Source organism: Aquarana catesbeiana, linkage group LG03 (genome assembly GCF_042186555.1).
Source record: "Aquarana catesbeiana isolate 2022-GZ linkage group LG03, ASM4218655v1, whole genome shotgun sequence".
Lineage (NCBI taxonomy): Eukaryota > Metazoa > Chordata > Amphibia > Anura > Ranidae > Aquarana > Aquarana catesbeiana.
This window is the reverse complement of record NC_133326.1, coordinates 133,806,484-133,823,711: the sequence shown is the minus strand read 5'-3', so window position 1 is coordinate 133,823,711 and position 17,228 is coordinate 133,806,484. Positions and strand designations below refer to the sequence as shown.

The following is a 17,228-nucleotide window of genomic DNA, read 5'->3' as shown; positions in this document are numbered from 1 at the left end:
CGTCAGCCAACTTGGGAGGGGGCAGCCCTCAGCCGGCGGGGGGGCCGTCAGCCAACTTGGGAGGGGGCAGCCCTCAGCCGGCGGGGGGGCCGTCAGCCAACTTGGGAGGGGGCAGCCCTCAGCCGCGGGGGGCCGTCAGCCAACTTGGGAGGGGGCAGCCCTCAGCCGCGGGGGGCCGTCGGACCTCGACCGCAGGCTGTCAACCAATGGAAGGGGCGCCAACCCTCCGCCACATGGCGGTCAAAGAATTGGGGGGGCAGCCTCTGGCCACAGGGCTACCTGCAGATTGGGGGGGGTTTGCCATGTGGTTGTCAGCTGACAATTGGGCTGTCAGCGATGAGGGGAGTGGCAGAGGTTGGCCAGGGGGCTGTAATATGATTGGGGGGGTCCATTGCCGATGGGAACGTCAGCAGTGGAGGGGTACTGCCACTGGCCATGAGGCTGTGAGGAAACAGCAATTAGCAGGATGACTGAAGAGCTGACAGTATAAGGAATTAGCGGCAGATGTGATGAGTAGAGTAGCTCATGTCCTCCATGGCAGGCAGCTGTTGATGAGACGTGTATAGGGAAGGATTGCATTCACTGATAGAAGTGAGCAGAGAGGATTGTAGATGCTACAAATATGACACAATGTTTCCAGTTGGCCGGATCCTGAGGTTACAGTGTGGATCTTCTGAAGACTGGATAGAGCCGGGGACAGGAAGAGTGCGCCAACACAGCGCTCCCTCTGAGCTCCGGGCAGTAGCCGGTAAGTGGGCACATCAGGGGCAGGTAAAGTAGGGGGGAGGGCACAACAGCTGGAGAGGCGCACAGGTCACCCGGGGGCGCACATTCCTCCGCTCCGTCCTTTGTACTCTGACCGGCAGAACACACAATTCTCACCAACTTCCCCCGCTTCACACAAACTTCTCCGGCATGGCGGAGCCCGGAGAGACGTGCCCGCTTCTCCTCACCTATACTGCGCTCACCTGACCGCCGCCGCCACCTCTCCCCCAGAGCCATGTACTACCCTTCACACCCGCTCCTCACCAGCTTTACGATGCCTCTCTGCACCACAGGGGCTGCCGGGGAAGTCTGCACTCCTGAGGAAGCCATGACGTGACAGTCGGTACTGAGACGTAAGACAGAGCCGGGAGCTGCTTGTATGGCTGCTGTGCTTCTCACACTGACTGACTCAGAGAGAGCGCCGCCGCTGTACAGCCGCTATTTATCGACCCGCCCCCTCCGCCTGACCCGCGCATGCGCGCACCCCTATTGAAGGGATAGAGTGCTTTCAGGATGACGCCGAGATTCCGCCCCTCGGAGGATTGCCCTTCCGGGTCGCTGTTGTAGGAAGGACACGTCAGCACGTGTATGTGTGGGAAAGTGGTGCGCTACTGGATGTCAGTCGTGGAGTTTGGAAGAAAGTTTTGTAGCGCCAAATCGAATCTATTGGGTGAAGGAAGCACGGGGCTTCACCGGGGGGGAGGACACCGCCGGGGAGGGGGGGGGTCACACTTGGGTTTTCATCTACAGGTTTATTATTAGATCACTGGGCTGCTGGCGTTTTGTTTTTGTTTTATTTTCTAGCTAAATATCATAAATTCATAATTATATATACTTTTTAATTGTATATATTTACATTTGTAGTCCATTGTAGCATCACTTGAGATATTGATATAGTTGTTATATATTATACTATATAGATATCTCTGTAAATCTTATATATATTACATTATTTATATTAGGGATGCACCGAATGGGTTTTTTGGTGCCGAAACCAATACCGAAAATAAATCTTCCTTGATCCCGAAAACCGATACCGAAACAACACCGATACCGAAAGTGACTGTTTTTAAAAATATTTTTATACAGGAGATGGTCAGAGACTGCAGACATAGTACAGGAGATGGTCAGAGACTGCAGACATAGTACAGGAGATGGTCAGAGACTGGGGACATGGCACAGGAGATGGTCAGAGACTGGGGACATGGCACAGGAGATGGTCAGAGACTGGGGACATGGCACAGGAGATGGTCAGAGACTGCAGACATAGTACAGGAGATGGTCAGAGACTGGGGACATGATACAAGAGATCAATGCAGCCAGCCAGTGTCCCTAGTAGTGCAGCCAGTGTTCCCATTGCAGCCAATGTCCCCAGTAGTGCAGCCTGTGTCCCCAGTAGTGCAGCCTGTGTCCCCAGTAGTTCAGCCTGTGTCCCCAGTGCAGCCAGTGAAGGGAGAGGAGAGCCGCCCCCGCCTGTTTGATTACAGCGCTGGGAACATTACAGCTTTCATTTCAATAGCGTCCATTGGACGGGTGATCTGTCTATCAAAGTGCCCGGACAAGGGGGAGGGGCTGTATGTGATGGCGCGCAGCAGGGAACACACAGCTATTGAAATGAAAGCTGTGATGTTCCCGGTGCTGTAATCAAACAGGCAGCGGCTCTCCTCTCTTCTACAACATAGGAAGCCCCCCTGATAGGCAGCACCAGGGGCGGGGCCCCGCCCCTTTTGGTATCAGCAGAAATTTTCTTTTGGCTTTTTGCCGAAAGGGCCATTTTTGGCCGATATGTTTCGGTGGGCGAAATTTCGGTGCATCCCTAATTTATATCATTACATATACTTAGTTTTGCTAAAAGTTTTGACGGAGTTGTATTTTTTCACTTTAGTGGGGAATATAGCTATACTAAAAAGCAGCAGTGGCGGCTGGTGCTCAAATTTTTTTGGGGGGGCAGCAAACAAACCGCCCAAACTCAAATTCGCTATTGTCGCACAACCCCTTTGTTTAAGCCATTTGGAGCCTCAGGCTCTAATCATGTGCTTATAAAAAAAAAAAAAACATTGAAATCCATGCATCCGGCACCCTGCATGTAGATTAGGGGCCAGGGGGCATGGATTAGGGGGGGCGGCACCCCTAATAGAGTGGCTGCCACTGCTAAAAAGCATAGTTTTAGAAAAGGGCTTGAAGGGGAAAGAAATGTGCAAGCAATTAAGGGGACTGTAAACCCTCTTTTTTTTATAACAAACGTATCATACTTACCTCCACTGTGCAGTTCGGTTTGCACAGTGTGGCCCTGATCCTCGTCTTCTGGGGTCCCCCAGTGGCTCTCCTGGCTCGTCGCAGCATCAGGAAACCACCAGAGACACCACGTCTACGGGTCTTCCTTTATCTAGATGGCAACTCACCTCCTCATAGAAGGTTAATAGATTGGTTTGGCAAGAACGATTCTTCATGAATCCATGCTGATTACTGCTAATGATACCATTTTCATTACTAAAATCTTGTATATAGTCCCTTATCATCCCCTCCAAGAGTTTACATACTATTGATGTTAGGCTAACTGGTCTGTAATTCCCAGGGATGTATTTTGGGCCCTTATTAAATATTGGTGCTACATTGGCTTTTCTCCAATCAGCTGGTACCATTCCAGTCAGTAAACTTTCAATAAAAATTAGGAACAATGGTCTGGCAATTACTTGACTGAGTTCCCTAAGTACTCTCGGGTGCAAGCCATCTGGTCCCGGTGATTTATTAATGTTAAGTTTCCCAAGTCTAATTTTAATTCTGTCCTCTGTTAACCATGGAGGTGCTTCCTGTGTTGTGTCATGAGGATAAACACTGCAGTTTTGGTTACTGAAGCCCCCAATTCCCTCGTGAAGACTGAGGAGAAGAATAAATTCAATACCTTTGCCATCTCCCCATCTTTTGTAACCAGATGTCCTTCCTCATTCTTTATGGGGCCAATATGGTCTGTCCTCCCTTTTTTACTGTTTACATACTTAAAGAATTTCTTGGGATTTTTTTTTGCTTTCCTCCGCTATGTGTCTTTCATGTTCTATCTTAGCTGTCCTAATTGCACCCTTACATTTCTTGTTACATTCCTTATGAAGTCTGAATGCTGATGATGATCCCTCAACCTTGTTTTTTTGAAGGCCTTCTCCTTTGCTTTTATATGCATTTTTACATTGGAGTTAAGCCAACCAGGACTTTGGTTCGCTCTTTTAAATTTATTACCCAATGGGATGCATTGGCTAATGCCCTTATTTAATATGCTCTTAAAGCAAACCCATCTCTCCTCTGTGTTCTTTGTTCCTAAGATTTTATCCCAATTTATGCCTTCTAGCAAGGTTCGTAGTTTAGGGAATTTGGCTCTTTTGAAATTCAGTGTCTTTGTATTCCCCTTATGGTTCCTATTTGTGTGATTTATACTGAAGCCAATTGACCTGTGATCCCTGTTACCTAAATTGCCCCGTATTTCCACATCCATGATCAGGTCTGTATTGTTGTTAATCAGTAGATCCAGTAACGCTTTATTTCTAGTTGGTGCATCTACCATCTGACCCATAAACTTGTTCTGCAAGACATTTAGGAACTGGCGAGCCTTAGAGGAATGTGTGGTTCCCTCGCCCAGTCTATGTCTGGATAATTAAAATCCCCCATTATGGTAACACTTCCCATCCTTGCTGCTAATCCAAATTGTGATAGGAGATCTGTCTCCCCTTCCTCTCTCAGGTTAGGGGGCCTATAGCATACTCCCAGTATTATTTTCCCCTTAGCTTCATCCCCTTGGAGCTCTACCCATAAGGATTCCACCTCCTCCCTACCTCCCTTAGTGATGTCATCTCTCACATTCACTTGTACATTATTCTTGATATATAGGCATACCGCTCCCCCATTTTTACCCTCTCTATCCTTGCGATAAAGGGTATACCCTTGAATGGTTGCCAGCCAATCATGAGAGCTGTTGAACCAGGTCTCTGAATTCACACAAAATCCAAATTCTCCTCGTACAACAGTATCTCTAGTTCACCCATCTTGTCCGCCAGGCTTCTGGCATTGGTGAACATGCCACGTAGTTTAGATCGGTCACATATTATCCTCTTATTGAGTGTTCTGAGTTTGCAACTACTTGCTACAATACTTACCTTGGGTTTATGTGCTTTGGTCAACCTACCACTAATGCCCCCAATACTACCCTCTGGAATATGTTCTGCGCCGACTATCTCTACCTCTGGACCCTCCCGAGTCCAGCATTTGCGTCCATAGACACAGAATGCCGGACTCGGCCCCGCCCCCCTCGGCGCCATTGGATTTGATTGACAGCAGTGGGAGCCAATGGCTACGCTGCTATCAATCTATCCAATCAAGAGCCGAGACAATGGGCAGAGAGGGTGAGCGTGTCTCTGGCATGGGAATTACGGGGCTCAGGTGAGTAAAATAGTAGAAAAGTGTTTTTTTATATCAAAACTTCATATTCCTGATATGTGACTGCTGTACCATGTACTTGTATGGAAAAGTCTCCTGTTCTCATTGTATTGCTTCCTTTGTGTGAAACCCCTGGTGTTCCTGCCAGTCCCTGTGCTTTCCTATTAAAAACTGACCACACTAATCAGGAGGGCACACCAAGGTCAGTTCTCTAGCTATGCTGGGAACTCAGCCTGCTCTCCTCCAATGATGAGACTTGTCCTGACATGCCCCCTGCTGCACAGCTATTGACTAAAAGCTCTGTGCTGCTGCTGCTTCCCCTCCCCCCAGCGCTTATGTAGCTGAGAACAGAGGGAATGTGATCAATTATAAAAAAGGGAAAAAGGTATTTATTTATTTTTTTTATATCTATACACATGTTTTTTGCCTTTCATTTCTATTTTAAGCTGAATGAGTTGTTTTACAAGGGGATCTTTTACAATTACTTTAAAGTGGAACTTTAGTCAGAAAAAAAAAAGTCCTGCTAGCTCACTTCAGGCTGGCCCCTTTTGCAGGTATAGCTATGTAAACATTTATCATAAGTGTCTATACTGTTTAAAATCCAATATTACACTGTCTCACCTGCTCTGCACATGGTCATTTGCTCTCTATTATTTGGTACTGTGCCGAAAATGCAGAGGCCAATCTGCTTGAAAACCTTCAAACGGAACTAAGCTCTCCTATCCTTTACAGCCCAGGAAACTGCTTAACCGTTTCGTGCCTGTGCTATAGCCAAATGACGGCTATAGCGTGGACCTTAATTGCCGGGAGGCCGTCAATAGATTTCCTCCCATCCATTACTTGCCTGCGCGCCCCCTGTGGGGCACACACATTGCGCTGTGTGATCACTGAGTCAATGAGACTCGGCTGATCACAGATCGGAGTAAGGGGCTGATCTCGGCCCCTTACCACATGATCAGCTGTCAGACAATGACAGCTGATCACGTGATGCAAACAAAAGATTGGTAATCTGCTTTTTTTCTGCTCGCACTGACAGCGTGAGCAGAAAAAAAAGCCGATCACCGGCTTGTGTCAGAGGGACAGCCGTCTCGAAGAGGGTGAGACATCACCCGAGTATCTGTGCCCACTAGTGCCACCTGCCAGTGCATAGCAATGCTGCCAATCAGTACCCACCAGTGCCACCTATCAATGCCCACCTATGCCACCTATCAATGCCCATCAGTGCTGCCAGTGTCCATCAGTGCTGCCTATCAGTGCCACCTAGCAGTGCCACCTATCAGTGTCCATCAGTGCAGCCTCATCAGCGCACATCAGTGAAGGAGAAAAATTACCTGTTTGCAAAATTTTATAACAAACTATAAAACTGATTTTTTTTTCAAAATGTTTTGGTATTTTTTAATTTTTTTTTTTTAGCAAAAAATATAAATACCAGCAGTTATTAGATACCACCAAAAGAAAGTTCTATTTGTGTGAAAAAAATTATAAAAATTTCATTTGGGTACAGTGTTGCATGACCGCACAATTGTCATTCAAAGGGTGACAGTGCTGAAAGCTGAAAATTGGCCTGGGCAGGAAGGGGGTTTAAGTGCCCAGTAAGCAAGTTGTTAAATAGGAGTTCCAGTCTCCTGTGAAAAAAATAAGTCAGCAGCTACAAAAACTGTATTTGGTTTCACCCACTGCCTTTCCTCGGTGACGGCATCTTCACTATGGGCACAAGCTTGTCCTGCACATGTGCAGATAGTCGGAGGCATTATCCAATAGGGTGCACTATTCAACAGAACACCGGCAATTGGAGTGTCAAAAAAAATCACCTGGGCAATGCTTATCAACAACATTGCTGAGCCTTACAATAGAAGGATAACAAGAAACATTGTTTCTTTTTGTATCCTATTGTTTCTCATTTACAAAGGGATGATCTTTGATCTGCAGATAAAGTCAGTTTAAAGCAACCTGTCAAGTAATATATATATAATTTTTTTTTTTGCTTTTTTAATTAAATCTTGCCCTGTTTAACACCTTAATGACCCTTAATTTATTTAATCAGCCTTAATTAACTTATTCTCTTTCTCCATTTAATTATTATTTTCCTGCTGATTTTATTGTTTACTTCTATTTTATAAACAAAACTATTAATAATTAAAACTTTTTTTGTTTGGTTTGTTTGTTAATTTTTTTACACCTTTAACATATATTTACATGTTTCACATTGAAAAAAGCTCAAATTAAAAAAAAAATGATTTGATTTGTAAATAACTTTTTAATGCAAAATGGGAAGGTTCCCATTGACACCAATATGAGTAACTTCCAGGGTGAAGAATGGGCCAATCTCATGCTGGGCCATGAAACTGATTTTGAGCAGGGGGGTCAGATAGAAACTCAAATCTCATCCATAACTCAGAAACTCAGTTGAGTCCTTGAGAAAAAAATCCGCATTATTCTGGCACATTAAATCTTTTGACAGATATATTAATGAGAAAATCAATCCCCTAGGACTTTGGATACAGATTTTTCCAAATCTAGACCAAATCAGCGGTGAATGTAAAAAAGAATGGGAGGAAAATCTGAAACTGTGCTCCCAAGAAATTATGGTAATCCTTACTAGGGAATACAGAAGACAAATTGCACTATTGGACATAGAGATTAATCATTTAGAATTGGCTCTAAATCCTTTTGCACAGCATGCCCTGTTTTTGGATCTACAGGCAAAACTTCGAGATGACCCACAATAAGGGCATCTTACATAAAAAAGAGATACATTTTGGAGGGAAAAAACAGCTTTCTCGGAAGGGCGAGCATATAAATGGAATACAAACACACAAGGCAATAAACTCTATTCATCCAGACAACAACATGACAGTATTGCTCACATGTCAAAGACAAAAAAAATGTACCAAATACTGGTCAAAGTCAAAGAATTCCCCAAAGAGGACGGGGTAAAAAAAAGGAGCAACAACAGAGGCTCCCTTGAACAAAAAAACACACAGTGGAGATAGATACAGAATATGGTCAGAACGCTCACAATAATGAGCGTTCTGTACCTTCCGTCGCTAAAGATCACACACAAAGTACAGGTATGAGCTAATCGGATTCCTCATTACCTGACGCTTCAACGAGTATGGTCCACACGACTCATCTAATGCCCCGTATACACGGTCGGACTTTGTTCGGACATTCCGACAACAAAATCCTAGGATTTTTTCCGACGGATGTTGGCTCAAACTTGTTTTGCTTACACACGGTCGCACAAAGTTGTCGGAATTTCCGATCGACAACCACGCGGTCACGTACACCACGTACGACGAGACTAGAAAAGGCCGGTTCAGAACCAAGCGCGGCACCCTTTGGGCTCCTTTTGCTAATCTCATGTTAGTAAAAGTTTGGTGAGAGACGATTCGCGCTTTTTCAGACTCGTGGCTTTCAGATCGTTTTCTGCTGTTCAGTTTGTGCTTGTGGGTTTGTATCTGCTCTTCAGTGCGTGCAGTCAGTTCGTATCAGAGTTTTCTGTGTGATCTTGCCTGCTCGTTGCTGTTTTTCAGGTCGCTCTTCACAGGCCTTACTGTTCTTCAGTGCGTTCTGTTACTTCGTTCTGAGCAGCCGACCGTTTTCTAGCCATGTTTCGTATGCGTACTCCTCGTACAGTTCGTGCTGTGCGGGGGCTTGGTGTTGGGGTCCTGACCTTGACACAAGTCCAGTCCATGAACAGGGTGGGGAGGAGTTCATGGACCAAGAATTGGTTGCTTCAGCGTCACCAGTTCTCTCATATGCTTTTGCTCCGTGAGATCCGTGAGAATAATCCTGATGATTTCAGGAACTTTCTCAGGATGACGGACCCCGTGTTTCACCGTTTGTTGGCTTTGCTGACCCCTTATATTAGCAGGCAGGATACCTGCATGAGGCAAGCCATCACTCCGGAGCAGAGGTTGGTCGCTACCTTGCGGTATTTGGCCACAGGGAGAAGCCTGCAGGACCTCAAGTTCTCGACAGGCATCTCCCCCCAGGCTCTTCTTTGTGGACATTTACTGCTTGTGTTTGTTTGAGCTGACCCTGACAGAAATGTGTGGAGTGCAGAAAATGTCGTGATTGTGTAACCTTATACAAAGCACTGTTGGCTGTTATTTACTAAATGCAAAGACACTTTTCACTACAAGTGCACTTGCAACTGCACTGAAACTGCACTTGTAGTGCAAAGTGGATTTCCCCTTAGGAAATAACCCCCATTTTCTCATAAAACAACAATTACATCACCCCAAAAGTGTTGTAGCGTGAGACAATAATCCACACATTCTTGATGAACAATCTTTTTAATACCTGCACAATCACATGTGCATTTACCAAAGGTTTTTCTGACAAACCAACATGTTTGTTGTATACCAATTTTTGTGGTGTCATTATCCAAAATCAAAATGTGCATTTTATAGAAAACAGGCCTGTGTAAAACCAACAAGAAAGACACAAATCTTGATCTTACAAAGTTCACATTTGGTAGAACTGGAAGGCAATATCAGACATGAGTATTTAGGAACTGTGTTTGATATAGCGTTCAGATGGGGGGGAAATCACCCCTGGAAAAGCCAAATTTGGAAGATGCACACAAATTTCCCAATGTCAACATGTGCTAGCTGCCATCACGGGGGATCAAGGGATGTGTTTTGGGGGAGAAAGCCCTTCCTCACCGCTACTTTATTATTGAGGAAGGGGTTGCACCCCCAAAACGCGTCCATTGATCTCCCGTGATGGCAGATAGCACATGTTGACACACTGTGTGCATCTTCCAAATTTGGCTTTGGGAAAAATCACAAAAACATTTAGCACATTGTAGCAGACAAAAGAAGAAAGTGATTTGGAGGGGCTTTAAACTCGCCCCAAAACATCAATGATGTTTTTATATTTTGGAATAACATCATTGATGTTTTGCTTGATGTTTTCCAATTGTAAATTACACCCCATGATCTCCCCGATCAGGATCTGGGCACTTTCGGATGTGAAAGGATCTGGATCCACAACCTCACGATCACCTAAAAAGAGAGGAACCCCAAAATAAATTAGGTTTCAAAAAAATGCCGCAATCCATCTCTTATCGGAGCCTGTGGTCGCAGACACTCACCTGTTGTGGTAACTACTTCCACCACGTCTTCATCCTCCTGCTCATCTTGTGTTGGGGGGATTTCCCCTTCTTCCAGAGGGGGGGGCACTGGTCTCCTCGGATGAGGGGTGTCTTCCGAGTCTTTTCTCCCCTATGTAAAACAAAAATGGTATAATTAGCACACAGATATTTGATGGCAGAACTATAAAGATGAAACATTGCTTGGAAGTGGGGTACAATTATCTATTTTAGCAGAGTTCCAACATGTAGCTTTTTTAGTGTCCTTTGTCAAGCTGCAATACTTTACCTGTTTGGTAAAAGCTTCACAGATGTAGCCCCCCCTATAGTATACACTGGAGCACCTGTGTGGCCCCCTAATAAAAATGGTGTTCTTGTGTCCCACACTAGTGCTCCAGTGTCCAGATGTGAAAACAGCTGCTCAGTGTCCTCTCCTTACACAGAATCTAGTTTGCATTTCATTCTAGTAACAAAGCCATCTACACAACCCAATTCTTTGAAGACAAGTATAGGGCGTCAAAATGGTGGCCAAATGCATATGGCCTAAACAATGGTATTTTATCGTCCGAAATAACAATGTGTGATCCGAACTAATAATGTGCCCATGAACATGAAAGTTTCCATTTTAAACTGTACAACAGTTCCTAAAAGCACATGGAGCAGCACGAACGTAATAAACATAAAGAATAGGAACACAGCACAACTACTTACTTTTTTGCAGCACTCTCCGGATCTTTCTGTACTGCTCATGTTCTCGTAATTTCAGGTCCGACCACCGCTTCCTGAGCTGATCTTTCGATCGTCGTACCCCGAATTTCCGGTGCAGACTCCTGACCACTTTCGCCATGATCTTGGCCTTTCGGACATTGGGGTTGGGGTAAGGCCCATACTTTCCATCATAGTCGGCCTTCTTCAGGATGTCCACCATCTCCAACATCTCCCCAAAGGACATATTTGAGTCCTTTAATCTCCTTCTGGATCGGGACGTTTCAGGCTCCAGCCTTTCCTCCTCCTCCTCCTCGTTGCTACAATTAGCATGATCCTGCTGTCTATCCGCCATGTGCTCTTCCCCCACTGCGCCGAACGAAAAGGGGCGGGGAATAGACTAGAAAGAACGTCAGGGGCGGGCGGAGTTATACGCATGCACAGTGTGTATAAATCGTAACGCGCGCGTCTTACGTACGATCTGTGAGCGGAGGAAGGAGCATCGGAGACTCCATCGTGCTAACGAAGGTAGGATCTAAACTTGGGCCTATACTGCTTCGAAATGGAAGCCTATATTGTAACAAGATTAGGGGAGTTTGGCCTGACATTCTGTCTTACAGAGAAAATGGATGGGTTCAACGACCACAATTTCCTGCCCCTGTTCATAGACAAGTACAGGGAGCTGCCCTGTCTGTGGCAAGTGAGACACCCCCACTATAATCACAAACAGAAGAGGCAGGCAGCGCTGGAGAAACTGCTGGAGTTGGTGAAGCCGGTGGTCCCCACAGCAACCATCCCTTATTTCACATCCCTTATTTGAAAGCTAAAATTGGTGGCCTGAGGAGCACATATCTTAGGGAGCGCAAGAAGGTCACAGATTCCCAGAGGTCCGGAGCTGCAGCAGATGACATTTATATCCCCAGGCTGTGGTACTACGAGAGACTGCGATTTCTGTCAGACCACACTGAAGTCAGGGAATCCCTCTCCACTCTTCCTTCCACTCTTCCTTCCACCCCAGCTGAGGCTTCCGATGTCCAACCTGGGCCTTCCAGCCAGGAAGAAGTGGAGGAGCCCAGCTGGAGTCAGGTATAGCATTCTTCTACAGATTTCTGGTCAATAAATAAATGATGTTTATTAGATGTTATTATTGATCACTAATTGCTGATTAAAAAAAGTGCTTTACATATCAATAGACAGTAGTGGGCACCCAAAATTGGGAAAAGAATGAAAACTGCTGGGCTCAGAAGGATAGTCTGTTATATTTGTTAACATTCAATTTGCAGCAGTCAGGAGGTGAAAATTGTGTGTGATTGATGAATAAAAAATCTAAAACTATGTCCCTTTTTCATACACAGGAAGACCTCAGCCAGGAGGAGGTTGTGGAATGTGGCAGTCAGGAGGAGGCGGGGATTAGTGGCAGCCAGGAGGAGGCGGGGCTAAGTGTCAGCCAAGAGAAGCCAGGGACAAGTCGCAGCCTGACTGAGTCTCAGGTCCCTCCCCTCCGGCTGCCATATAAACGAGCCAGGAAGGCCACTCCGAGTCCCGTGCAGGATTCAGCATACAGGCTGATCCAGGAGGCTTCGGCGTCCCTCCGAGCCTTCCCCAGTCCTGAAGAGGCCTTTGCCTGCATGGCTGCCACAAAATTGCAGGGCATGCAGGAGGGTCAACACAAGATCTCTGAGGACCTGATTTATAAAGTCCTTCGTAAGGGGGAGAGTGGGGAACTGACACACAAGATGAATGTCATTGAGATCGACGATCCTCCTCCTCCTCCTCCTCCTCCTGCTGCCACAACTCCACCACCACAGCCAAAGGCTGGAAGGAAGCGTGGAAAGAAGACCTGAGAGTGATGACCCTGGGTTTAGTCTGGTCTGACAGAAGATGCAGTCTCTCGTATGACCACAGCCTGGGGACACAGATGTCATCTGCTGCTTTCCGGATCTCTGGGACTTCTGGACCAGACTGCCCTCCCTTATGATATGGACTCCTCAGGCCACCAATTTTGCTTTTAAATAGTTGATGTCTGCCCCGGGGGTCCAAGGCTTCGCCCACTTCTGCAGTTTCTCCAGCGTTGCCTCCCTCTTTATTTAGTTGTGAGCCCTTAATAAAAATTTTTTGGGTAAATTCTACTCTCCTGTGTGTGTTTTCATCCAAAAAGGACAGTTTGTTGGTGACGATTCAGGTACATTTCTAAAGTACAATGTGAAATTAACAAGGGACAACAACACCAAACAATCTTCTACAGATTAAATAGAACAACATATTAGTGGTGTTGTGGGAACTTGTCACAAAAAACACACAAACATTTTCGGGAATACAAATCAAAATCACCAAAAAATAAAAAAATAAAAAAGAGAAACACAAAAAAAGAATCTACATTAAAGTCCAAAAAAAAAAAAAAATTTTGTTGTCAGATGTGAGAAATCAAAATATATTGAGGGAATCCCGATAAATAGTAACGAAATAAGTTTGTGAGAAGTGTGTGTGAATATGAGCAGCAAAACTACTTAATTCTTGTCACATTATAAAGAAGAAGAGAGTGCGCTGTATTAAACCATTTTGAACATTGCAGCGTGACGAAAGTGCTGTATCCATTCCGAACGCTACATTTACCAGAACGAGCTGTCCCGTGTCGGAATTTCTTCTGAGCATGCGTGGCACTTTGTGCGTCGGAACAGGCCACACACGGTCGGAATTGACGCAATCGGATTTTGTTGTCGGAAAATTTTATCTCCTGCTGTCCAACTTTGTGTGTCGGAAAATCCGATGGAAAATGTCCGATGGCGCCCACACACGGTCGGAATTTCTGACAACACGCTCCGATCGGACATTGTCCATCGGAAAATCCGACCGTGTGTACGGGGCATAACAGGTTGGTTGAAACCTATACTGCAGAATTCTTTAAACCCAGCACAGGGACCCTCCTCACCCCAATTGAACAGGAGAGGTGGGAACCTGGATGCATACATCACACGGATTCAACCGAACAATTAAGCGTGATTAATCTTTCATCACACTCCCTATCTCCAGCGGAAATTAGAGTTCTATCTCATGGACTAACTTTTTGTCCACAAGAAAACTTTGACCTCTTTGAAGTTGTCACTGACCTACATCTCTTTGCACGCAGGCTATTATTAAAATGCTTGCATGCAAAGACCAATATTGAAATCAATACCACCGACTGGTCTAGTTATAGTATGAGGGAGTTTAAGGCTTTACGCGATTTGACACTTTTATTTCAGGAAAATAATACTCTTGACCTAATAGATCAAATGGATCTGGATGTTTTGCTTGATGATGTAAATAAATTCACACAGAATCCCACTACTATCTTTAAGAAGCACTCTGCTAAGTTTCCCCCTCTACACACCAATCCGAGCATAGAGACTTTTTTGAAACAAACACTATTTGTAAACACACTGTTTGTAAACTACCATGCACAAAAACTCATCCTCAGAATTTAACTACTGATGAATTTGAAGCTTTAGAATCCTTATGCAACAATTGTAGTGAAACCCTCAGATAAGGGGGGCAATGTTGTCCTTATGGACAACCAGGATTATGTGCGCATGTGTCAAAACATCTTAGATAATAAGGATTGGTACAAAAACATTCCAGCCAAACTAATAGAAGCATACTACACCGAGTTTTACACTATGATCGGCTTTTGAAAGGTGTGTTATCACCAAGGATTTATATGAATTTATTAGGACCAAATATCCCAGGGTGTCTACTTTTTATAGCCTACCTAAAATTCATAAATGCAATACAAACCCTCCCGGGCGACCGATTGTCTCCGGAAACGGAGGAATATCAGAAAACCTAAGTAGAGTCATTGACTCATTCTTACAACTTTTCATCCTATCCATGCCCTCATTTTTGAAGGATACAATACACCTCCTACAATCTATTGAGGAACTACCCTTTTGGAGAATTCTTTTTTGGTTGCCATCAATATCGAGGCTCTATATAGTTCGATCCCCCATAATAAGGGGATCTCTACCATACAAATAGTTCTCCAACAGGGCTCCAAATATGATGGAGAGATGAATGAGTTCATTATCAATAGACTCGACTATATTCTTCATCACAATTTTTTTACTTTTAACAACTCCCACTACCTCCAGGTGCAGGGCATGGCCATGGGTAATTGTGCCCCGGCCTACGCCAATCTGTACCTGGAGGAGAGGAAGCAATCCCTCCTAGGTGACGAGGACCTCGTCATGTACACGAGCCACATCTCCTCATGGCTATGATACATCAATGACGTCCTCGTGATATGGGAGGGATCTGAGGAAATGCTGTTGAAGTTTTTTGATTGCATCAATCATTATGATCATAACTTAAAGTTCACTATGACTTATGATCATGATATAATGAACTTTTTGGATGTCCGGATTTGACATAATCCTGAGGGTAAACTCTCTAGTACTTTGTTCTGCAAAAGCACTGCAGGGAACACGGTATTATATGTGGAAAGCTTTCATCCTATATCATTAAAAAATTCTATCCCATACGGGCAGTACCTGCGGTTACGCAGGAATTGCTCAAATGATGTCCTTTTCAAGCAAGAAGCTCGTAACCTTGAAACGAGACTATTGGCACGCGGCTACAGTCGATCCTGCCTGCGTAAAGCTTATAACAAAACTGCTGTGCAATCTAGATGTGATCTACTTTTTAAAAAGAAGGTGAAGAACAGCTCTGGTTTGGATCCAACCAGGATTGTTCTTCGCTTTTCAAAGCAGCACAATGCATTCAGAAACATTGTCCAGAAGCACTGGACTATACCTATGGATGATCCTCAAGTTAATAGCTTTGTTTTAACTGACCCTTCAATTACTTTTAAGCGGGCCACTTCGCTCAAGGACAAGCTTGTCCAAAGCGAATTTCAGAATGAACAAAAGAGCCTTATGCCGCATACACATGACCGTTTTTTCCGTCAGAATAAACTCTGACGGCTTTTTTGAAACGCTGAAACGGACACACGATCACACCAAAGTCCGATCATTTAGAACGTGGTGACGTACAACACGTACGACGGAACAAGAAAAAGGAAGTCAAATAGCCAGTAGCCAATAGCTGCCCTTGCGTCGTTTTTGGTCCGTCGGACTAGCATACAGACGAACGGTTTTCCCTATAGAAATTAATTCCGTCGGAAAGATTTAAAACATGCTCTATTTCTAGGTCCGTCAAAATTTTCGAAAGAGAGAGTCAGATGAAGCCCACACACGATCGGAATATCAGATGAAATGATTCCGTCTGACCTTTTCTGCCAGAAAGTTCGGTCGTGTGTACGCGGCATAAGACTTTGTTCCGTTTTTGGTTCGTTTCCCTGTGGACATTGTTCATTCTGCCCTTTTATACAACGAGAAAAAGTTTTTTGCCTCCCTAATGGGGAAACCTTCAAACCTTCACATTTTGTCAATTCTCACACACGTGGTGTGGTATATCTCATGGTATGTGAATGTGGGGCATACTACATAGGCAAGACGAAACAGGAGTTTTGCCGTAGAATATCCCAACACATTTATAGTATGCAGATTGGCAACAACCATCTTCCTATTGGTAGGCATGTTGTGCTTACACACAAATACAAGATGCCTACAGTTTCCTTCACCACACTCGATCGAAGTCACATTCCCAATCGAGGCGGTGATTGGAACAAAGTCTTGCTACAACACGAGCAAAGATGGATTTTTAGATTGCAAGCTACCTCTTTCCCAGGTTTAAATGAATCTATTTCTTTTGCTCCCTTTTTAAGGGGCTTTTCCTCAGTGACTCAATGATTTGACCATATGTTACTGTAATAAATGTAATTTTTGGTCTTTCCTATGTCTGTCTTTCAATGAATACACTAGTGGGTTGACAGTACACAGCCCTGGTTATATCTCTTTTCAACATGTTTTGTATGTATAATTAACCAATATAATAATTAATAATAGCTATGGGTAATATACCTGCTTATGTTCAATATACATATATTCATGATTAAAGATACATTTTTTTTTTCTTTCTCCCTTTTTGCTTTTTAGAGATGCCTGCTGCTCCTATGGTCATCATGGGCCTTAGATCGGGAACTCTCTCTGTTATGTCTTCCCGGCAAGGGGGGAGCCTTTGTCCACCTTTAGCGCTCCCTATTCTTCCCCTCTTGGCGGCCGTCTTTCATTGGCCGCCACTTCGGGGATTGTTTTCTCCTTGCCGGCGGCGTCCCTGAGCATTTCCGAATGTTTTTCTG

The 17,228-nt window shown here is 44.6% G+C and overlaps 1 protein-coding gene across 1 annotated transcript in view; it reads right to left on the bottom strand.

Annotated features, from left to right (window-relative positions):
• Nucleotides 1-1,242, bottom strand: part of SND1 (staphylococcal nuclease and tudor domain containing 1) — a 957,459-nt gene extending 956,217 nt beyond the window's left edge. The window contains exon 1 of the mRNA XM_073619298.1: nt 1,030-1,242. Coding sequence (XP_073475399.1) covers nt 1,030-1,095 — 66 coding nt within the window. The 5' untranslated portion in view covers nt 1,096-1,242. The remainder of the gene's footprint in view (nt 1-1,029) is intronic.
• Nucleotides 1,243-17,228: the final 15,986 nt, after the last annotated feature.